The 24,306-nt window shown below is 38.4% G+C and overlaps 3 protein-coding genes across 6 annotated transcripts in view; 2 read left to right on the top strand and 1 right to left on the bottom strand.

Annotated features, from left to right (window-relative positions):
• The first annotated feature begins 893 nt into the window (after positions 1-893).
• Hap40 (Huntingtin-associated protein 40 kDa) lies at positions 894-3,483 on the top strand. The gene is made up of 2 exons (XM_067780388.1): positions 894-1,032; positions 1,093-3,483. The coding sequence occupies exons 1-2, from the start codon at positions 950-952 to the stop codon at positions 1,967-1,969; spliced, it is 960 nt and encodes a 319-aa protein (XP_067636489.1). The 5' UTR covers positions 894-949; the 3' UTR covers positions 1,970-3,483.
• LOC137249135 (ATP-binding cassette sub-family F member 2) lies at positions 3,016-8,046 on the bottom strand. Of its 2 annotated transcripts, none has more exons than XM_067780386.1 (5): positions 7,859-8,046; positions 4,777-5,512; positions 4,208-4,713; positions 3,599-4,135; positions 3,016-3,541 (listed from the first exon to the last, which is right to left on the bottom strand). In XM_067780386.1, the coding sequence occupies exons 2-5, from the start codon at positions 5,453-5,455 to the stop codon at positions 3,419-3,421; spliced, it is 1,845 nt and encodes a 614-aa protein (XP_067636487.1). In that variant the 5' UTR covers positions 5,456-5,512; positions 7,859-8,046; the 3' UTR covers positions 3,016-3,418. The 2 variants fall into 2 exon arrangements, with proteins under 2 accessions (XP_067636487.1, XP_067636488.1); XM_067780387.1 differs by lacking the exon at positions 7,859-8,046 and adding an exon at positions 7,481-7,502.
• Positions 8,047-16,256: 8,210 nt separating this feature from the next.
• pico overlaps positions 16,257-24,306 on the top strand; it is a 70,301-nt gene continuing 62,251 nt past the window's right edge. The window contains exons 1-2 of one of the 3 annotated variants that reach the window (XM_067780389.1): positions 16,257-16,801; positions 19,608-19,889. In XM_067780389.1, the coding sequence (XP_067636490.1) occupies positions 19,839-19,889 (51 nt within the window). In that variant the 5' untranslated portion in view covers positions 16,257-16,801; positions 19,608-19,838. The remainder of the gene's footprint in view (positions 16,802-19,607; positions 19,890-24,306) is intronic. The other 2 variants (XM_067780390.1, XM_067780391.1) reach the window with 2 other exon arrangements.

Consider the following 24,306-nt stretch of genomic DNA (forward strand, 5'->3'; position numbering starts at 1 on the left):
GGAGAGGTGGCAAAAGACACGTTTTGATCCCAGGACCACGAATCCAAGAGCGGAAATTCAAAATTTTATTTCTGTCAAAAGTTATTTCCAAAAAACCGAAAAATGGGCCCGGAGAAGCCGAAGTCTTAACCCTGAACCTTAATTCCAGGAACATCCTCAAAGAGTATTTGTTGCGCTCAGATTCATAACTTTAGGTAGAAGCCGTTAAGGTAATTGTTTACTTTAGCTCACAACTGCTAAAACCCGACCAATCGGGAGAAGTGGCAAAAGACACGTTTTGATCCCAGGACCACGAATCCAAGAGCGGAAATTCAAAATTTTATTTCTGTCAAAAGTTATTTTCAAAAAACCGAAAAATGGGCCCGGAGCGCTCCGAAACCGGGGTGGGATCCATATTATTTTTATGCAGAACACCTTTCTGCATTGGCGGCCTTCGGCCGCGCTTACAAAAAATTACCCTGGGTGGGTCCAACACCGGCTTGGAGACCAAAACTATATCCGCGCAAAACACCCACAGTTTTTCTTGTGGGTACTACAAATTCATCAAAACAACAACAACCAAATGAAAATTTTCAATTTTGTTTGCAAATATCTCCGAAACGAAATACAATTTTGAATTTCCACTCTCGGATTCGTGGTCCTGGGGTCAAAACGCGTCTTTTGACACCTCTCCCGATATTTTTGGTCAGGTTTTAGCAGTTGTGAGTTAAAGTAAACAATTACTGCCGTTAATATCATGGTGAAGTGTAAAAAGTAGTTTTAGAATTACTTTTCACCTCACCGTCCCCAAAATTTCTGAATCAACTGACGGAAACAAGGTGGCAACGTAGCAACAAAAATTTTGTTGCTGAAAGCAATGATTGAAAGCGCCCATTTGCTCATGAAACACATCTCATCAGCTGTTGCTTAATGTTTGACTCGTGAACTTGTGTTTTATTCGACTGCTGCGATGGATAATTATCCACAAAAATTGGTGGATCAGTATTTGAAAGCATCCAGTAAACTTAAGAAATTCGATAGAGTGGTATTCAAGTAAGCCCACAAATAATACATGACTTACACCAATTAAAACCGATTCCAACCACTTCACAGACGTTTTGCTCCCAATGTCACTGAAGTCGTGGAGGATTTCGCACGCTTGGCGACCCGTTTCGAAGAAGCTGGTATCTTCCCATACGCTGCCATGTGCCACTTGGGTGTGGCTAAGTGCGAACTCTCTGCCGGCAATGTGGTCAATGAATGTCAGGCATACCTGAAAGCAGCACGCGCTTTCATGCGCGCACACAACACAAACGCAACGTTGCAACTGCGCTCCGATGGTGGGGAGTGCAAAGAAGGCGCGTTGCGTTGCTTCTGTCATGCATTGGAACGTTGCGCCGATGATACTGTGCTGAAGGCAGCAATTATACGTGAAATGTCACCGCTGCAACCCTACTACGATGGCTGTAGTAGCTTTGCTTCGCCGACACATCGCATCTACGAGTTGGAGTTGGCAGCGCACGCAGCTTTAGAGGACAATGATTTTCTTTGCGCACTGCAGCAGCTTGATGATATAGTCGATAGTATTTGTGAACGCAAACAACATGAACTTTATACTGATTTACTGCGGCGTGTGGAAATTTTGCGTTTGTTGCTGTTGATGGTATTAAATTTGCCGCCGGCTCGTCAATCTCCTTCGCATATAAAACTAATTGAGTATTATGAACGTTTGGCCGATTTAGAGCATGATAATATAACAGATATGGCTTCCCCACTTGCTGCAACGGCTGGTAATCACTATAGCACAGGCACTTATGTGCCTCTGGAAATGAAGTGGGAGTTGGCCGAGATAGTTTTAGCATGGAAGGAATGTCGCACAATGGATTTTAAAGTGATGTTGGAACAATTTATGGCAAAATTTAAGATACTTAACCAAGCGCATAGGCATGTGGGGCTTTGTATATGCGACAAAATAGACGAAAAGTATTGAGAGAATTTGAGAAGCTGGTTATTAAAATTATGTAAGCATAAGTATAAGGGTTCTTTATAATTTAACAAATTATATATCTACAAATATAGTTGTGCATTCATCTGCAAGTAGACAGCTATATAATGCAACAACAAAAATTTCGAAATTTTGCGTGGCTTAAGAGATATACACAATAAACGGCTTAGTCGTCAGTAGTTGTCCATAAGCCGGATATCTCACGTGGCGCCTGAACCATCAATGATAGAGCCCTGAATCAAACTGAGTCTTAATCTACAAATATGTCGCTGTAGAAGGCAACAAAAAAGTTTAGGAAATCTTGTTTGTCTCAAGAGATATAGGGCAATTTAAGTGCTGTGTGATTTGTGTACCGATAAATTCACATTTTTGCCTTGATGGGTTAATGATGGAACTTTATATCCACCTGTGGATTAATCTACTAGCAGGTACTTTGTAATTTGGCTTGGTGCAAACTTAGATGCTTGAACGGAAGTGGAAAGAAAAGTTAATGTCAGCAGCCTATAAGTATGCAATGCCCGTTTCAATCAGTTAGAGAAATCTTACACACTCCCACCCACACGTATTGGTGAGCAGCATCCGCTTCTGTAGTTCTGCGCGCCTGGTATTTATTCACTGTGATCGTTGTATATGCGAAAAACGCGAATCGAAAAACCAACGCCGACGAAATCAGATTGTGGTCGCTATATGAATGCAAAAAAAAAAGAACTTTGAAATTTTGCTTTGTTCAAGAGATAAAGAAAGTGCAATTTAGGTGCTGGGTCTTTTATGTACCAATAAATTTCCATTTTTGACTTGATCGGTTAATGATGAAACTTAATGTGGATTGTTTGCTTTGCTTTCCTATTGCCGATTATGTATGTATAAATTTATAAACTTTACTATAAGAATTTGATTTTAAAGTTAATGTGCAGGTTTATCTTCACATAATCAGCATATACATGGGTATAAATTAATAAGAATACGCATAGAGTGCTTGTTACCACTACAACTATCTAAATTGAACCTTGAATGCATTCATAAACGTGCTGTTTTTGTTTTGTAGTATAGCATTTATTGTAGTTACATATATGTAGTTGGATAATAAATTATTTAAACAATCACAACAATATGTCGTTTTTTATGCGAAAAGATGTGTTAAGGTCTGCATACTATTATTCAAGTTTTAGGTTTTCACAACATTTTTTAATTAATGCTTAAATTTAAGGACACGTTTATATCCAAATTTTTTTTTATTGTATTTTGCTTTAGCTAAAGATTTTTTAGGCATAACGCTTTAGCTACATTAAATAAAAGTACAAGTAAATAATTATTATTAATTCTTGTTCTTAAACGTGTTTTTAAATAAGAGAACTTCGAATAGTCTGCCACTAAAATTGTTTTTAAAGTTTATATGTATATGAGTGCATTAGCTGTTCAATGCGTGTGCATACTTCATTTCTTTTTTCGTTCATTTTCATTGGTAATTTTCTTTTTCAAATGATCCTTATAATCCAAAATGTTACCTTTCCATTTAGTGACAGTTTCATTTTCACAAACCCAAATTTCTTCAGCAACCTGTGTGCAAAATGTAAAATTAAAGTTATTAATCAGATGTTTACATTAATAACTCACCTGATTGATCAGTCGGAAATCGTGACTAACCAACACCATGCCACCTTCAAAATCATTAATAGCATCAGCCAATGCATCGATTGTTTCCATATCCAAGTGATTGGTAGGTTCATCAAGCAACAGCAAATGTGGCACCTGCCAAGCCAACCATGCAAATACAACGCGACAACGTTGACCATCGGAAAGTTGCCGTATCGGACATACTTGTTGACGGCCTGTCAAACCATAGCGTCCAATAATTTTACGCATTTCTTCCTTTTCTTTAACATCTGGGAATTCACGCATCATATACTCTAATGGACTTAGATCCAAATCGAGCAATTCATGCAGATGCTGATGATAGCGTGCAATACGTAAATGTGAGTTTTTGCGTATCATACCAGAAGTTGGCACCAAATCTCCATACAAAAGTTTGAGTAGTGTTGATTTTCCAGCACCATTTGGACCGACCAAAGCTAATCTCGTATCTAAATCTATGCCAAACTCTAAATTTTTATAGATCCATGGCGTGCTATCATTGTAACGGAAACTGACATTCTATTGTGATCGTGATACAGATAAAATGAGTGTAAGTGAATTACAAGTTGCACATATTCTCAGCTCACTTACCTGCACCATAATAACCGGTGGTGGCACTGTGCCACAAGCCGGAAAATAGAAATTCAAGACTTTGTCATCGGTCACTTTTTCGGTCAAGCCTTGCGCCACCATCTTGGCGAGCGTCTTTTCTTTAGATTGTGCTTGACGTGCTAATTTAGCCGAACCGTGACCGAAACGTGCTATATAATTTTTCATATGTGCGATTTGATCTTGTTCCCAATTATATTGTTTTGCTTGATTTTCTAGCAGTTCCATGCGCGTGCGTACGAAAGCCTCATAATTACCGGTGTAGTATTTGAGGCGTTTTTGGGTCATGTGTATAATATTTGTGCATACACCATTGAGGAAATCCTGTGAATGCGAAATGAGAACAAGAATATGTTTGTACTCTCTCAATTCCTCCTCAAGCCACACACAAGCATCCAAATCCAAATGATTAGTCGGTTCATCCAAAAGTAATAGATGCGGTTTAACGAAAAGTGTACGTGCAAGCGCAATACGCATGCGCCAACCACCTGCAGGAAAAAAGTGAAGTAAATTGGGACAACCTCAACAATGATGTTTAACATAAAACTTACCAGAAAAGTCCTTAGCCTGCTTCTGTTGCATAGCTTTATCAAAGCCAAGACCATGCAAAATGCGCGCTGCTTTTGCTTCTGCCTGATCGGCTGATATATCATCCAAACGCTCATAGATGTCGATCAATTGCTCTTGCGCATCATCTTCATCACTCATTGCGAGCTCTTCGGCTAATTTTTCCAATTTAATGCGCTCCTCATCCACTTCCATAACGCATTGTAATGCCGTTTTGCTCGATGCTGGTATTTCACGTGTTAAATGGAATATATCGATGTGTTCGGGTATAGGCACCTCCCGATTACCCAACACAGCCAATAACGATGACTTGCCGCAACCATTTAAGCCAATTACACCATAACGACGCCCACAATTCAATTCCAGCATTGTGTCTTGCAACAACTCGGAGCCGAAAAATGTAATGGAGAAGTTGGCAATTTTAACATCACGCGAACGCGGATGTACGGCTAATGAGCCGGTGCAGCTGCGTGCTTCGGCGCTAATGCGTGCCTCTTCTTCTAGTTTGGCACATAGCTTCTCCTCTTCGGTCATTTCACGTTCGGGCGTGACGCCATTGGTACCATTTTGTTGTGGCTTTTTAGATGATGAAACTTGTTGGATTTTCTTGTTGCGTGCATCTTTTTTACGCTGCGCATCGCGTTTCTTAGCATCGGAAGGCATTTTCGTTTGAAAATTCTTACTGGTTTTTTTTGTAAAATGGTCGGTAAAGGATAAACGCTGTGGAAAATTTTAAAATTCATCGTCATTATTAAATTTGTATAGTTATAAATAATTTTGTTAACAAAACATTATAAAATTAATATTTTTAACAACAACCTATATGGAAGTTGATGGGAAATTTAAATGCAAACACATAGAACATGATACAATCCTGGCACAAATATGAATTTATCAGATACAAACACCTGACGGAAAAAGTGGTTGGTCGACCCAGATATCGTCGTTGTAGCCATAAGGGTTGGAGAAGCTATATAGGGGTCGACCCAGATGGTTTAACGTTGGTACATATCCAAATCGCTCTAGAGATGACTCTACGAAAAAAACACTAACGTCTAGTGAAATTATAATAAATTGATATTATTACAACTTTCCAAGTAATACCTATGATAAAGTGTTAATCTACCATCGACCATCGACCAGATTTTCACAATGCGCCAAATCTTGGAAAAAACCCGTGAAAAGAGAATCGACACACACCACCTCTTCGTCGACTTTAAAGCCGCCTTCGACAGCACGAAAAGGAGCTGCCTATATGCCGCTATGTCTGAATTTGGTTTCCCCGCAAAACTTATACGGCTGTGCAAAATGACGTTGAGCAACACCATCAGCTCAGTCAGAATTGGGAAGGACCTCTCCGAGCCGTTCGAAACTAAACGAGGTTTCAGACAGGGTGACCCCCTATCGTGCGATTTTTTTAATTTGATGCTGGAGAAAATTATACTAGCTGCAGAACTTAACCGCACTGGAACAATATACTATAAAAGCGTGCAATTACTGGCATATGCTGATGACATTGATATCATCGGCCTAAACACCCGCGCTGTTAGTTCTGCTTACTCCAAGCTGGAAAAAGAAGCGGTAAAGATGGGTTTGATGGTGAATGAGGACAAAACGAAGTACCTGCTGTCATCGAGCAAAGAGTCAGCGCATATGCGCCTTGGCAACCACGCTACTGTTGGCAGCCATAATTTCGAAATAGTAAAAGACTTCGTTTATTTGGGAACCAGCATCAACATTAGCAACAACATCAGCACTGAAATCCAGCGAAGAATCAATCTTGCCAATAAATGCTACTTTGGACTAGGTAGGCAATTGAAAAGTAAAGTCCTCTCTCGGCGAACGAAAATCATACTCTACAAGTCACTTATCGTACCCGTCCTGCTATATGGGGCAGAAGCATGGACCATGACAACAGCAGATGAAGCGGCTTTGGGAGTGTTCGAGAGAAAAGTTCTTCGAAAGATTTATGGACCTCTACGCGTTGGCGATGGCGAGTACCGAAGAAGATTTAATGATGAGCTGTACGAGCTATACGCAGACATCAACATAGTCCAGCGAATTAAAACGCAGGGGCTGCGCTGGCTAGGCCATGTTATGCGAATGAAAGATGATGCTCCGGCCAAGAAAGTGTTTCTATCGGAACCCGCCTATGGAAGCAGAGGTAGAGGGCGGCCCCCACTCCGTTGGAAGGACCAGGTGGAAAACGATTTAAACTCCCTTGGTGTGACCAATTGGCGCCGGTTGGCGGAGCGAAGGAGCGACTGGCGCGCCTTGTTGGACGGCCATAACCGTTTAGACGGTTAAGCGCCAATTAAGTAAGTAAGTAAAGTGTTAACCGCTTTAGAACAACACTGCTTAAAAATATTTGGATTAACACGTATGCATCGGCGCTCCCTCCCAACCCATTAAGTGCAAATAATAACAAACACACGTTAAATTTAAACAGTTGGCTTAACACATAGTATATACCAGCCCATTCTTGGTATTTAGAAGTTGCTAGAAAAAGCAACATCAAAAAGTTTAACAAAAGAGCCAGACACAATTGTTAACAATAAAGGCACATGTGCACAAAAACCCCAATAAGTGATGCACAAAACGTAAGCAGCGCTTATTGGAATATAAAGTAAAAGGCTACAAAGAAATTGAAACCACAGAAACAATGGGGAATAAACGATGGATACATACCAATATGAAGTGAAAAAACCACTGTTGTGTGGTTGAAAATTGCTACAATTGCTAGCGTGATGTACGAATATTAAATAGAAATTAGACACTAAAAATTATCACTTTCGCTTGGCTACTCCAACACGAGATTTCCCAAATCAACTAGAATGGGTGCTGCTGCTGCCCGTGACAAGTTCAATAATGACGAATAGGAAACGGAGCATGATTGCGCCGACTGTAGTGGGGATAGAGCTGCAGAGCGAGCGCATTGTAATAAACCCCATACACATTAAATTTTCTTACTTTCCCCCTTCAAAAATCATTTCATAATTATCAGCTCAACTCGTTTTTTTGCATTCGTACGCACCGATAATCAGCTGAAAAGAAAAACGTGCTTACCAAATGTGTATTTTTCCCTTTGGTAGCTCGGTTAATTTATTGTATTTCTTTTGTTGCCTAATTGATTAGTTATTTGTTGTATGTATTTTCTTCAATACCGTTTATGGTTTTAATTTTTTACGTGCTGAAAAATGCCCCCAATACAACAGCGAAACGACGACCGAGCAAAATCAGCGAAGAACGAAAAACCAAGAATTGGAAAGCAATTGACATATACCAGCAGGGTTGCCTATTGGAGATGGTGTCAATTAAATGGTGTGTTCAGTGTCCGTTATCAAACAGGGTGCAATAAAAGTCAAAAATGTTATGTTCATGCAAAAAAATAAGGCATCATGTAAGAATAGGAAATCGGGAGCGAAATGACACACACATTTTATCAATACGTTGCAATGTTTTCATCAGTTGCCCTACAAGAATACTGACTATCATATGACTATCATCTGATTGTCAGCAATGTCAACCTAACGATCAGCGCCTCATACAAACTTTCTGTCACAAACTTAAGGGGACTTGCGCAAATGTGATGTAAACAACTGTGTACGTGTGAGTTTTTGTCTCCTTCTTATACACCAACATCGCCTACTGATTAAGTATATAGCCGTACTGCTCACTCTCATTCCTTTTTCTGGATCAGTGCTGACCCTCTAACCATTGTGAATGATGACAAAGTGTGGGGATTCAAGGGGTTGTGTAGCGCAATATATAGCTTCTCCAACCCAATTGTCAACCTCACCTCCGAGCGGCGAATCCCGTTTCACTAACAGACGAGGCTCTGGCGACGCCAAGCTCCTCATGGAACTTGGGGGTGGGGAGGGAGGGATGGCCTGAAGGTTTAATGTGGCCATATAAATCGTTCCCGAGATGGTCGGGCCAGCACCTTAATGGTGCTGTGTTACCGGAGCGTATCGGATCTGTATCCGACAAAGGACCATCACATCGATAACACTCCCCAGTGCCTTCGGGGAGTAACTAATCGCTACAACAACAACAACAACAACATGACAAAGTGTGATCTCTTATCTGTCAACTGCCTGACAGGCTGTTCAATATGGCTACTTTTCAGCGTTTTGACAGGCTGTTCAATATGGCGGCGCCTATCTTCAGCGGGTGATAGAAAGAGATACAGAATGAGACAGCGATAGTCAAATACGAATCAGGTGATCCAATCAATTTGGAATTTTGACGTTTATGCAGAAGAGATCACACTTTGTCATCATTCACAATGCCTCTAACTATCAAAAAGTGTCATAAATGATAGTTTACTGTAGATATCAAGTTTGACTGTTATACTATCATAAATGACCATTGTTATATTCCGCCAAAAATGAAACAATGCTTTTTGCTTTTTATTTACTTTATTTCATTACGTTTTTAATTTTGTACGTGATAAAAGCATACGTGTTTCTTATTTGTTTAAAATGAATAGTTTTATAAGAATTCGAGTTCAGAATGTTCAATTTAAATTCAGAAAATAACAAAACAACAGAAGAGCGCTTACCTCATGCGGAAACACATTCAAAAATGAATCACCACTAACCACTATTATTTTTCGCGTATAAACTTTTTGAGTGCGCCCCATACATTACGACAGCTTTTGGTATTTTTTAATATTATTTTAGATTTTTTTCTTTTAGCATGGAGCTTTGAAATGCTCTCTTTTTCATTTTTTAAACTTATTTTTTATATGGTTTTCGTCGGTTAAAAATGGCGGAATTTAAAAAATAACAAAACAACCGTGATAATCATTTGATTGTCATATGACAGTCAGTAGTGACAACATGATTAAATCGGATAAACTGTTCTCGCATACATAAAATTCTGTTGAGAATTATGTATCTGTCTCACATGCATAATGGTATCTGCTGTATGTTCTTTTGTTCTGTACCAGGTGTTCGAAGCTTTCCCAGTTTGAGTCCTTTTTCATGATTATAGGCTGTCGTTAGGAACATGCTGACATGCGTGACCGATCAAAGGAACATACATAAATTTGAGTATCAATGTTTACGTCATCGCAGGATCAGCATTGTCAATTACAAGTGTGATTGTATTAGTAAAACTATCAGCGTTTCTTGTAGGGTGGGTGACTGAAACTTTGTTTTATAAACGGCGAGTTGATACCATTGTGAATGATGACTAAGTGTGATATCTTCTGCATAAACGTCAAAATTCCAAAGTGATTGGATCACTTGATTCGTATTTGACTATCGCTGTCTCATTCTGTATCTCTTTCTATCACCCGCTGAAGATAGGCGGCGCCATATTGAACAGCCTGTCAAAACGCTGAAAAGTAGCCATATTGAACAGCCTGTCAGACAGTTGACAGATAAGATAACACACTTTGTCATCATTCACAATGGTTGATACAACAGCCAAATGAAATAATTGAACTTGAATTTTTGGAAAAATAGTTCCCATATTTTCACACTTCACTTAAATATTAAGAGAACAAATGGTTTTAATCATAATACTTGAATATCTCAAAGAACGGCCAGACAGCCGAATATACACGTTGAGGGTATGTAGCGAATAAAATGTTTCCTCCCAGAGTGGATCAAAAATAAAATACTGAGTTGGCCTTCAGAAAGTTATCAATCACGACGGATCCACGGTTGTGTTAGCTGAAAGCGCCCAATGATAGTAGTGTTTGTCATTCAAAACATTGTGTAGTATCATACTATCGACACCAAAGAGGATATATATCATTGTGAATGATAACTAAGTGTGATATCTTATCTGTCAAATGCCTGACAGGTTGTTCAATATGGCTACTTTTTAGCGTTTTGACAGGGTGTTCAATATGGCGGTGCCTATCTTCAGCGGGTGATAGAAAGAGATACAGAATGGAACAGAGATAGTCAAATACAAATCAGGTAATCCAATCACTTTGGAATTTTGACGTCTATGCAGAAGATATCACACTTAGTTATCATTCACAATGACATATATAATAAGAGCCACCATTCTGCTACGAGTGGCGAGTAACTCGCTGGAAATCAAAAAAATTATGCCGCATGTTTTCTAAGAGGGACATTTTTGAATTTTTTCGGATTTATCCATGCGGTGTAGGCACCTTGTACAACTGTGTTTTTTGGAAAGAGAATTAATTAATTAATTAAAGACAGTCGGAAAAATAAAGGCAAATACCCCACGAAAATGTATAGAAGACATTTTATGCACATCTTGCCCAAAAAAAACCAACTACCTCTTAGAAAACATCGAGCAAATGGCTGCGAGTCACGAGTGACGTATCTTATCATAATTTATCCTCTTTGTCGAAACAAACAACTTCGGAAATACTTACTTACTTACTTAATTGGCGCTTAACCGTCTAAACGGTTATGGCCGTCCAACAAGGCGCGCCAGTCGCTCCTTCGCTCCGCCAACCGGCGCCAATTGGTCACACCAAGGGAGTTTAAATCGTTTTCCACCTGGTCCTTCCGACGGAGTGGGGGCCGCCCTCTACCTCTGCTTCCATAGGTGGGTTCCGATAGAAACACTTTCTTGGCCGGAGCATCATCATTCATTCGTATAACATGGCCTAGCCAGCGCAGCCGCTGCGTTTTAATTCGCTGTACTATGTTGATGTCTGCGTATAGCTCGTACAGCTCATCATTAAATCTTCTTCGGTACTCGCCATCGCCAACGCGTAGAGGTCTATAAATCTTTCGAAGAACTTTTCTCTCGAACACTCCCAAAGCCGCTTCATCTGCTGTTGTCATGGTCCATGCTTCTGCCCCATATAGCAGGACGGGTACGATAAGTGACTTGTAGAGTCTGATTTTCGTTCGCCGAGAGAGGACTTTACTTTTCAATTGCCTACCTAGTCCAAAGTAGCATTTATTGGCAAGATTGATTCTTCGCTGGATTTCGGTGCTGATGTTGTTGCTAGTGTTGATGCTGGTTCCCAAATAAACGAAGTCTTTTACTATTTCGCAATTATGGCTGCCAACAGTAGCGTGGTTGCCAAGGCGCGTATGCGCTGACTCTTTAGATGACAGCAGGTACTTCGTTTTGTCCTCATTCACCATCAAACCCATCTTTACCGCTTCTTTTTCCAGTTTGGAGTAAGCAGCACTAACAGCGCGGGTGTTTAGGCCGATGATATCAATGTCATCAGCATATGCCAGTTATTGCACGCTTTTATAGTATATTGTTCCAGTGCGGTTAAGTTCTGCAGCTGGTATAATTTTCTCCAGCATCAAATTAAAGAAATCGCACGATAGGGGGTCACCCTGTCTGAAACCTCGTTTAGTTTCGAACGGCGCGGAGAGGTCCTTCCCAATTCTGACTGAGCTGATGGTGTTGCTCAACGTCATTTTGCACAGCCGTAAAAGTTTTGCGGGGAAACCAAATTCAGACAAAGCGGCATATAGGCAGCTCCTTTTCGTGCTGTCGAAGGCGGCTTTAAAGTCGACGAAGAGGTGATGTGTGTCGATTCTCTTTTCGCGGGTTTTTCCAAGATTTGGCGCATTGTGAAAATCTGGTCGATAGTAGATTTACCAGGTCTGAAGCCGCACTGATAAGGTCCAATCAGCCGGTTCACGGTGGGCTTCAATCTTTCGCAAAATACACTTGAAAGGACCTTATATGCGATATTAAGAAGGCTGATTCCACGATAGTTGGTGCATTTTGCAGTATCCCCCTTCTTGTGGACTGGGCAAAGAACACTTAGATCCCAACCGTCGGGCATGCACTCGTCCGCCCATATTTTGCTAAGAAGCTGCTGCATGCGCCTTACCAACTCCTCGCCGCCGTACTTGAATAGCTCCGCAGGCAATCCATCAGCGCCCACGACCTTGTTGTTTTTCAATCTGGTTATTGCTATTCTAGCTTCGTCATAATCGGGCGGGGGGACATATATTCCATCATCATCGATTGCGGGATCGGGTTCTTCATCTCTGCGCGGTGAATTGCTGCCTCCATTTAGGAGAGCAGAGAAGTATTCCATCCATAATCTAAGCACTCTCTGGACATCAGTTACAAGGTCGCCGTTTTCATTCCTACATGAGTTTGCCCCGGTGTTAAAACCTTCCGTCTGTCACCGTATTTTTTGGTAGAATTTTCGGGCGTTATTCCTGGTGGCTAACAGCTCAAGCTCCTCGCACTCACGCCTTTCTGCTTCTGCTTTTTTCTTCCTGAAAAGGCGTCTCGCTTCCCTTTTCAACTCACGATAGCGTTCACACACTCCTCTTGTCGCGCCCGCTTTTAACGTAGCCCTGTAGGCAGCGTCTTTTCTTTGGTTGCAACGCGGCATTCTTCATCGTATCAGTTGTTTTTTCGTGGCCGCCGGTAACCAATTTTTTCCTCGGCGGCAGTACGAAGTGCTTTGGAGATATGCTCCCACTGCTCCTGTATTCCTTCAGGATGAGTTGTGATCTCAGAGAGCAGGTGTGAGAGTCGAGTTGCGAAATCATTGGCAGTCTGTTGTGATTGAAGCTTTTCGACGTCTATTTCCAACTTCGGAAATAGGGCCCAAAAATGTCAAGACTGTTAACGTAATGTCAAGCTCCCTTTGTCATTTGCTACACGGACTTAGTGAAAAACTAGCCAGCGGAAGCCGAACGTTAGTACTTTATGAGTTCAATGCGCTATCGTTGTGATTCCGCCCGCCGAATTAATGGTATAACTACATATGTCATCACCAGAAAAACGATCGGCTTTAATCTCGTCGGAGGTATAGTTGCGGTCAAAATCTTAGTAGTGCTTATGGCTCATTTCATTTAAATGGTAATTTTTTTTTATTACAACAGTTTTTCGGTATCTACTGTAAAATCCATTCGACTAAGAAGTTGGCTTCAAACATGTAATCCCTTACTGAATTAACTCGTTGGCTTTGTTAAATTTGCCGTTGCAACTCTTTAGTGAGCCAAAATCGTAGTAACGCGTGAAAAAGTGTATAAAAATAAATATTATTGCCACTATTGTATATGTGAAAAATTTAAAACGAACGGTGTGGTTAGTTTATTTAATTGATATAACTAATGGCCAAATTTGTATTACTCCTTATTCAGTAATGTCGAGAAAGATAAATTGCACACCTGAGCAGCGCGCTCTCTTAAAAAAAATGATTGCTGATAGCAAAACGTATGTGGAAGTTCAAGTTGATCACTAAAAATGGAATGTAAGGCCATCAAGTACTAACTAAGTACGTGGTCCGTCAGCGGGTAAGGGGGTCTGAATATACCCGCGGTAGGTATGCCTGTCGTAAGAGGCGACTAAAATACCAGATTCAAAGGGTTATGTAGCGCAACCCTTTTAGGTTGCCAGCGCAATATGTAGCCTCCCCAATCCTGTTTTATTAACAGCCGAGGCTCTGGCGACCCCGCACTCCTCATGGATCTAGGGGGTGGGAGGGCGGTATAGCCAAGAAGGTCGAATGTGGTCATAAAAAATCGTTCCCGAGATGGTGGGGCTTGGTACCGGAACGTACCGGATCTGCATCCGGCAAAGGACCATCAACATCGATAATACTCCTCGAAGCCTTCGGGGAGTGTCTATCGGAACAACAACAAAACCATCAACAACCAACCAAGTGGCAAAAAGCGAGAGCATGCAAGAAAACCAGTAATGTCTTTAAGAGAAGTTAAGCCCATCGTCGGATGCTTAAAGCAATTTTCATTCGCGGGTACTACTCGAATCAAAGATACCTTAAAAGCGGCTTCAAGCGTTACGACTGCCCGTTGGCGATTGCGTGAGCACGATCGGGGTGCCCGCATTCCAAGAAAAGTACCGTTGTTGACTAGAACGCATGCATAAGAGAGAATTGGCCTTCGGCTCATTTCATGGTCGGACGATGCAAAGATTTTCATGTATGGTGGAAAGAGATCACGCCAATATGTAGGACGGACACCTAATATCCAATACCATCTGAAGTATGCAACAAAAACCGTAAAACATGGAGGTTTCAGTAATATGGTATGGTCTGGGCATGCTTTTCATGGCTAGGCGTTAGTCACAATCATTGGATTAGGGAAATTATGACTGGCACGTCATGTGATTATATACTCAAGGACATCATGCTGCCATATGCCAGAGGCACAATAACACTTGTTTGGACGTTCGAGCAAGACAACGACTCGAAGTATACGAGCAAAGTACCATAAATATGGTTGAAGGAAAGCCAGATAAACGTCATGGAATGGCGGCCACAGTCACCAGACATAAACCCGATTGAAAATGTGTGGGTTGATGTCAAGGAGGCAGTAGCCCCTCGCAATGAGAAGCTGTAAAAAGCGCATGGGCATGGATTTCGGTTGCCAAACACATGTTGACGCAATGCCATGTCGCTGTTATGCAATTCTAAATAATAAAATTCATGCACCTAAATACTAATTTAAATATTAGCCAACACACAAAGTAAAAAAAAAAATTAAACCCCCATTATATAACAGTTATGTCAAAATTTTACTTACATTTGTTACACTACTACGTTTTTGACCGCGAAAAATTCGCTGCAGTTTTTTTTTATATATTTCTTTATCTTATTTAAATAATTTGTTAGATTTTTGGCCTATAAGTGGAAAAAATTTAATTTTTTATAGAAGTTATTACAGGTAATTTTTTAATCCATTCTTTCTTACGTATGTCCGCTACTAAGATTTTGACCGCAGCTGTATATCGCTCATTGTATTATTTAAATAAATTAGGGTTCAATCGCATACACTGTCAACAGTATTTTGAAGAACTTGTCTCTCGTACTCTTCCAGAGCCCTTTAAATTAATGTCCAGCGTCCAGGCTAATTGAGCAAACTTGTAAAAAAATAAACGCTATGCATCGCAGTCTCAATTAACGTTTCCCTTGAGTTCATCACTAACCAAACCGAGTATGGGATATTTCTAATTGGTCGATTTCCTTCTTTCGCGTTACTTGGCATTTTTATAACTTTGTTGTATAGTAGCAGTAATTTACAGCTTTCCTCTTGAGTTTTGCTCAAACTTTTCACGAACTACCTGTTAAATTTATACAATTTATACAACCTTAATTGTACTGACATTTAATATTTTTAATGACATTAGTTGCGTTAACTCAGCCAAAAATTTCAAACTTATGGCGACATGCAATAAATATAATTGGTTCAATGACTTGGAATGGTTAAAAACAAATAAAAAAGTAATAAAAAGACTTGTACTGCTACTATACATACAGCAAACATAGAATATACAACTTGCCTACAAACATAAATTCTCTTAATTTAGCTGAAAAGGAAAGCAAGCTACGACAAGTTACCGTAAAAGGAAGTTTCCGGTGTCATCGCCACTACAAATGCACGTAGCGCTAACTAAACAAAGCTAAGGAAAATTAAACACAGCTTGCTGACTTTACACTACTGCTGTCAACGGATATTACGCCATTTCCATGTTTTCTTATATCAGTTCTTGTGCAGTGCTTGTGGGGGCGGCGTTTTTATTCGGATATCGCGTTTTTAACTACAAACTACGGTTCGTTCATTCGTTCATATGCAGACACCACTGCGTTCGGCTGAATCATAAATTTTTCAGTGAAAATTTTCATTTGCAGTTTTCATTTGATAAAATTGTAATAAAATACCAATTGGATTTTATTTTAATACAAAAAATATGCAAATACAATGTACATATATATTTCTGTGTGCAATAGAAATTTAATGAAGCATAAGTAAAGTTTAAGCAAAAGAAAAAAAAGGTGTGAAAAAAAACTTCATACAAGTCTACAACTCTGCTACATAAAACAGGAAAAGGAAGCAAATAAAGTGCGAAGTGTGAAGAGTAGAGAGTAGATAGTATATAGATAGTAGCAGTATTACGAGTGGGTTGGTTAAGTGCAGTGTGGCATGCAGGGCGTGCACGTTACAAAGTGGAAGTGCGTAAAGTGACAACAACGGCAACGTTGACGACGGCGGCGACGTCGAAGAACGACACAGACAGAGTGAATTTGAGAAGTGGAGCTGAGTGGGCGTTCGAAAAGTAAGAAGAAGAAGCAGTGCAATACAAATTAATGTATGAAGCAAAAGTACAAGGGAGTCTGCTGAAGTAGGAAGAAGTACATTGTGATTGATTGGGAGTAAAAATTGCAGTGGAGCGTGTGTGTAGGAGGTTTGGAGCACGAATGGCTGTCGAACGAATCGACGAAGAGAAACGATTAAACAACGACAATTTAAATAAAGCGGAAGACTGAGAAGAAGAATGCATTTTAGGAATATAGTCTGTGAATAAGTGTGATGCAAGGAAAAAGAGAAAATTCAATTTGGAACTCAAGCTAGAAGAAGTAGGAAAAAGTAAATGGCAAATAAGTAAATAATCAAAATTTAACCACATACGAAACGAGTGCATGTGTACAAAATTACAATAAAAGCAAGACAGGGAATTTAATACAATTTATTATTTACCTTCCTAATGCTCTTTTAAAGTACATAGGTATGTGTGTGCGTATGAATCAAGGTACGTGCTTATGTGGGAGCTGATTTCAACATTCGCCAACAGAGTACCTATGAGGTTACTGACAAATGTTCGTTCGTGTTGAAATTTTAAATTTCTTGTAATACTTCCAAAAATTTTAAAACGATCCTTAAAAATGGATACGAGAAAATGCATGGATTGAAGGTTGGTTGAGCGTTATACATGGTTTTATAACAAATCAGCTTTTCTAACACAACTGTTAACTCCTCTTCCAATGCAAGGAGTCCTTTTAAAAATATGAACGTTAATGGGATGTTGACATTGTTCAATTTTATATTCAATTTCAACAGCCATTAACATTAATCGATTTGTTTGAAGATTATTCGAACGAATAGACTGTCAGTAAAAAGAAGAGAAAAAACTAAATTAATTTGATTCTGATTGCGTCTTCCTGATAATTTCCAAGGAAAGCCTTTGTACAAAAAGATGTCAGTTAAACGAAACAAATGCTTATTTTCTTTTGACTTGACATGATTCAGCACTGCGAATTGGGTCGCATTCGCTTTTTCATCGCCTTGCATGGATTCGCCTTGATCCAAGCACAGCAACTCATCAAAAGTAAAAGTCTGAAAAAAAAAACAACATAAGGCCCATTTGCAGAACGGCAAGTTATCTTTTTAACTTACGAGTTAATTTGAAAAAATATTCAAAAATGTATGAGTTTAACCCACATGTTAGCTAAACTCTGAGTTACAAATATAACTTTCCGTTTTGCAAGTGAGTCTAAGTATAATATTTTTTAAAAATTTTCCAATATTGACTACGGAATCGATCAATATAAACAGCCTTTAACAGACACAAGTTCCTCACGGGGTTGGGGACGGAATGACGTAGAAGGTTCGACGTAGTCATATCTCCAGAAAACTGGGCTAGTTGCCGGAACGTACCGAATCCATTTCCGGCAAAAGGTCAATTAATACCGGCAACATTCATAAAACCTTCGGATATAAATACACTACCCTAATAAAACAACAATAAGGCGGATGAGTGAAAGCACAGAAGCTCAAACCAACTGTTTCTTATTTATGTATATAAATTATGGTGGATTCATATGTCGATTTTGGACATAAAAAATTGCATAGTTGGTTTAAGACTTAAAGCTGAGTTTGATTATCTTAAATAGTAAAATTTTAAAGGCAGTTCTGTGAACTAAACTCTCAGGCTTAAGACATAGACACGAAAAAATTCGAGTAATTCTATACGACAGCATGACACTGCTAATACACGTCCAAGAATATCGAAAGAGGTGTCAAAAGACGCGTATTAATCTCGACAACAATAATCCGAAGGCGGAAAATAAAAATTTTAAATCGGTCAAAATATATTAACGAAAAACCGAAAAATGACCCGCGGGTCCCTCCGAAACCGGGGGTGGTATCCATAGTACTTTTACGCAGGACACCTTTCTGCGTTGGCGGCCTTCGGCCGCGCTTATAAAAAATGACCCTGGGAGGGTCCAACACCGATTTGGCGACCAAAACTATATCCTCGCAAAACACTTATGTTCACAATTTTTTTTGTGGGTACACCAACATTAAAGCAACCACATGAAAATCGCCAACTTCAACTGCAAATATCTTCGGACCGAAATAAAATTTTTATTTTCCGGCTTCGGAATATTATTGTCGAGATTAATACGCGTATTTTGACACCTCTTTCGATACTCTTGGACGCGTATTAGCAGTGTCATGCTGTCGTATAGAATTACCAAAATTCGTGAGCCACACACAGCAAGTGGAACGATCTCTTGAAGGGTTTCTTCCCGGGAGTAGAATTTGAACCTACAGAGGGCATTTATTTTATTTTGCTTTCATCTTAGCAAACTTTAGTTAATCCCCACGTACATATACCAAAAACTCAAGTTGACATAGGCGTACGAAATAAGTATTGCACAAACGAAACGGAATTGAAAAAAAAAAAAAAACATATGTCTATATACGCGTTACTATACATATATATGTATGTACATATAAACATTCATGTATACAAAATATAAATATTTAATAGTTGTGACCAGCAGCGTATAGGAGCCATAACTGAGATAAAGTAGCATTGCAAGTTTGACTCAAACTGCGCCACCCACACAACCACGGGCGCTCCCGACACGGTACCCTGATCATCAACTTCTTACACCGGATACGCAAAACTCTCAAATTTAAAGTGAGGGAAATAAGCAGCGAAACGAGTGTAGTGTGTAAAGTTGGATTGAATTTAATAATTTGTGTATTGTTTTAAGATGTATAAATGCATAAAAAATACTAAATGTGCTTAGTCATAATTGAAAAAATCATTAAATCTGTACAATTTTTTGTAGTTTCGCAATTTTAGTTGAAAAAAAAATTTCTTCAAATACTTGAGATTTAAATGTGCCATACTTTTTTATACAAACTCCCAATATTAACCCATTCACTCGACAGTTTTGTTGGTTGCTTCAGAATCAAAAGCATAACAACAACTGCAAAAACATCATCAACGTCAATATCATCTCAAGCACCCAGCTCACTACTACTTATCGGTGGTTTTTGATATTTTGTTTTATTGTAATATGGATTGCAGTCTTGCAGAACAAAATTCCGTGAATTCTTTGGACGAAACTGTAAGTACTTGTAGCATAGAAAAATGTAGACTATTAAATGATGATAATTGTTTCAAATATACTCATACATATGCATTCTTTATACACACATATACGGACAGATGCGTACATAAATAAATGAAAGCAACCCAGTGGGCATGAAAATGAAGTTTGTTTCAAAGGAACATAAAATTTAACAAGTAAAGGTGTCTAAGTTCGGGTGTAACCGAGCATTGTATACTCAGCGTGAGCTTAAATTGTACATTTCATTTCAGATAAATTACTTTTGTACATAACACGTGGCACCGTTTAAAAGAAAAATGTCTCCCCATTTCCTCTTACTGTAAAACTTGATAAGTGAAATATCATTTATGCAAAACTATGTTTTGCTCATATTGCTTTATACAATGATTTTTATAATTGATATTAGAGAAAAATTGTAAGTTTATAAACGGCGATGGTTACTAGGACATGTTTCTGTTTTGCTAAGTTATAGCATTTTGTTCTAGTCTACGACCCTTTTAAACTTGTTTTATATCTAAGTTGGCGGGGTTTTTAACCGATCCCGTCCATTTTTACTAGAAATATTTTCTTCTATAAGGAAAATATATGTACACAATTTCATTACGATATGTAAATGAAAATTGATGAGTCATAAAGGGGGCGGTGCCACGCCCACTTTTTAAAATGTGAAGTTTTTCCTATTTATTTTTATAAATCCACTTGGGAAATGAAATACCATTGATATAAAGCTCTTTTTTGCAAAGATATAGCTTATTTTATTCCTCCACGACCCTTTTAAAAATCTTTTACATAAAAGTGGGCGTGGTCCTTAACCGATTTCGTTAGTTTTTCTTCAAAGCATTCCTTATAGTAAGGGCAACCTCTCTGCCGAATTTTGTTACGATAGGTTTAACGCTTTTTGATTTATGATAAATTATATTTGTAAAATTTATTTTATCACAAGCGGGCAGTGCCACGCCCATTTAAAAACAAATTTAAAATTTTTAATATCAATATCAGTTCACACGTCAAATTTCAACATTCTATGTGTATTATTAACTAAATAATCAGGTTTTTGTGTTTTCCAAAATGTTATATATATAAAAAGTGGGCGTGGTTATCATCCGATTTCGCTCATTTTCAATACCAATCTATTCTGGGTCTAGATGTGTTCGTGCACTTCATTTCATTTCAATTTGGTGAAGATATCTCAATATTTACTCAAGTTATCGTGTTTTAATGGACGGAGGGACGGACATGGCTCAATCAAATTTTTTTTTCGATACTGATGATTTTGATATATGGAAGTCTATATCAATCTCGATACCTTTATACCTGTACAACCAACCGTTATCCAATCAAAGTTAATATACTCTGTGTGCAAAGCACGCTGAGTATAAAAATGCCTTTTTTACAGAGCTAATTTAACAAAGGTGATTTCTTTAACCTGATATTGGAGAATATAATTCCAGCAGCAGAATTGAACCGCGTGTGCCCATTCTATTAGAAGACCAGCGACCAGACCGTAAAGGGCAGTGAAGATCCTGTCAATGTCCTGATTTGTCTCTCTCGAATAATGGAAACAAGCATGAGTGGTACCCCTACTAAAGCCTGTGAAATCAGTCAATCACAGATAACCGACTTATCTCCATTAGCAAAGAAACTAGACACGCATTCCTACTACAGTCTTAGAGTCTTTCTACCGGAATTATGAAAGTTTAACACCACTAAGGGCAATGGCTCACGTTCCTTTAACATGAGATGATGTATAAATTAAGCACAAATGTCACAAATCTGGACATACTAACTCGGAAACGCAGCCCCAAATCCATCTCTGTAACCACTACGAGTAGATTCACCATCTTTAAACTCTGCGGTTTAATATGGAGAAACCCAAGAAGATGAAGTTCTTTGCTGAGTCATATGAAATTCTTGCAGAAGGGGGAATTAGACTAACCGGGGGACGCATGCCAGTCCTCCTCAACTTTGCTCTGGATATTGTAACGGATTAAACTCTTACAGATCCGGACTAACAAACGGCACACGCGATATTTGTCTTGCATGACACCAACCTTTTTTTAATTGTAATGTGAAGCCAACGTCTCTAACAGCCACTGCTCTATAGTTCAGCCTTGTTATAACTGCCAATATTCTTGGACTAATATAAGAGAACTTTGATGACAAATCGTGAGTGGCTGCGCCAACTTAATGGGGCGAATCACTGTTAATACAACAACAGCACAACAGTAGTGTAATCCTTTATTTCGCCCAAATTTGATGTTTTCCAATCATCAGCAAGGTTTCCCTAAAAGGCATAGCCATAATATCGCATATAAATTGCGGGCTTAATTAAGACAAGGCACTCGACTATTCATGTGTTCTTCAGTATTAATTTCAACAATTTAATGCTTTCAATCCTTCAAATTCTAATAACTACATGTTAGTTTACTGGGTTGTATACTGCATGAATACTTTTAATCAAGTACCTCGGTATTTTAAGCTAACATACATTAAGATTTCTTAATTTCCGCTTCAGCTCGCAGTACGAAATCTGCAAATAAACATTGCTATTGTAATTCGTAATTTTTTTTGCGTTACGCTGCGATAAGAATTTTGAATAAAAACTTGTTCAAAAATTCATTTTTAGTAAACATACTAAGTTTCTTTCATAAATACATACATATGTGAGTCCATAAGCTGAAAAATGGAATGAACCATTCATCCATCATGTTGAAGTTGCATAAACATTTACTTTGAATTTTCACAAAATACATGTAAGAGGCATTGGACTTTGTCTTTACTTTTTAAATGTTTGCGAAAAATTAAAAACAAAAAAAAAAAAAAACATTATTCTCTGGAATTTCTGTGTAACGACCTAAATTAATTTTGACATTCGTATTGGTGATGTATGATCTTCCAATATTTTACGCTCTAACGGTAACTCAGAAGAACGGAGAGCCAGTGATCAATTTTAAATATAATCATACTTTTCTGCCCATCTTGTCATTATAAATTAAATGAACTGCTCATTCTGTGATAAAATAAATTTTCATACATTTTGACACATTTTTGTATGAATTTTGGTTTTCATTTTTTCACTTCACAGAACGCGAGCTTCGCCCTAGGTTTACAAAACCTCTCACAATTACAAAGTTGTATGGAAATGATGTTTAAAAAAGTTTTAAAAATCTTCTAAATTATTTATAAATAAAGCAGTTATACTTTACATCTGTTAAAGCATACTTCAAGGTCACACATTGCTAAACTTTACACGTAATATTTATTTAGGCTTTAATGCTCTTGTAAAGTACGTCCATGTTTGAGATTTCTTATAATATGTTCCTAGCTTTTCAGTCTGATAGAGCACATTTTCAGCTATAGAAATCCTGTACCCTAATGATACGCTTAAATTTTTTTAAGTGAGGCTTGTAAACTAAAAAATTTTTCTAACATACTCTTAGGTCAAAAATTTGTATTACCACACTTCGATGATTAGTTTTGTTCCATTAAAGTAGGCTTTAGATTTTCATAGCTTATATATTTCTTAGCATTGGAGTCATTTTAGCAGTTTTCATAGTTATTGCCAAGTTTGTTGTCAAATTTGACTTATAGTGTTTTCTTTTCTGGAAAATATGTTGCACTCATGTTTTACTCTTAAAATCTAACTTTTGAACTGGGTCACCTGTAGGTATGCAAAATTACTCTATTTGTAGGTAATGAGACCCCTTTTTTACTGGAAAATAATTTGTGAAAGGAACACACAAACACACGAGAGAGCCGAGAAAAAATAACAGGGCGACATTATTTCAGAGAAGAAAGCGTCATTAGTGAAAACCAATTTTGTTTTGTTCAGGCTTAAAATTTTAATAGCATACTTCCAGGCTTAAGACTTTTTATACTCTAAAGTTCTGCGTTTTTTTGTTTAAGGGCCTTATTCTCTATTGCGAAACGAACATTCGTTTCGTCTCAGAGACGACAATTTTTTTGTTGTTTTAATAGCTATTTTCCCCGTTTTTAGGAAATTTTGTTTTGAGTGCAGTCAGTTCAGATTTCTTTCCGTAGGTCTTATTACAAATTTCGTAGATAGTTTTTGTTTTACTGAGCAATTTTATGCTCTGTGGGGAATTTAAACTCGACTGTGAGAAAGAAAGTCGGATGACATACAAGTTCTGTTTATCTTCAATATTTTTAATAGCTAATCACGATCCTGGTATATATATGCAACTGCTATATAAAAACTATTAATAACGTCAAAATCAATTAATCATGCATTTTGCTGAGATTCTATAAAAGCGTGCAATTACTGGCGTATGCTGATGACATTGATATCATCGGCCTTAACCCGTTAGTTCTGCTTACTCCAAACTGGAAAAAGAAGCGGTAAAGATGGGTTTGATGGTGAATGAGGACAAAACGAAGTACATGCTGTCATCGA

Source organism: Eurosta solidaginis, chromosome 4, assembly GCF_040869045.1.
Source record: "Eurosta solidaginis isolate ZX-2024a chromosome 4, ASM4086904v1, whole genome shotgun sequence".
Taxonomy (NCBI): domain Eukaryota; kingdom Metazoa; phylum Arthropoda; class Insecta; order Diptera; family Tephritidae; genus Eurosta; species Eurosta solidaginis.

Coding starts and splice junctions, on each gene's coding strand:
- LOC137249135 (XM_067780386.1), bottom strand. CDS start 5,455: ATGCCTTCCGATGCTAAGAAACGCGATGCGCAGCGTAAAAAAGATGCA. Junction 4,714..4,776: donor GCAGGCTAAGGACTTTTCTG/GTAAGTTTTATG, acceptor TTTTTCCTGCAG/GTGGTTGGCGCATGCGTATT. Junction 4,136..4,207: donor CACCGGTTATTATGGTGCAG/GTAAGTGAGCTG, acceptor CGATCACAATAG/AATGTCAGTTTCCGTTACAA.
- Hap40 (XM_067780388.1), top strand. CDS start 950: ATGGATAATTATCCACAAAAATTGGTGGATCAGTATTTGAAAGCATCC. Junction 1,033..1,092: donor TTCGATAGAGTGGTATTCAA/GTAAGCCCACAA, acceptor ACCACTTCACAG/ACGTTTTGCTCCCAATGTCA.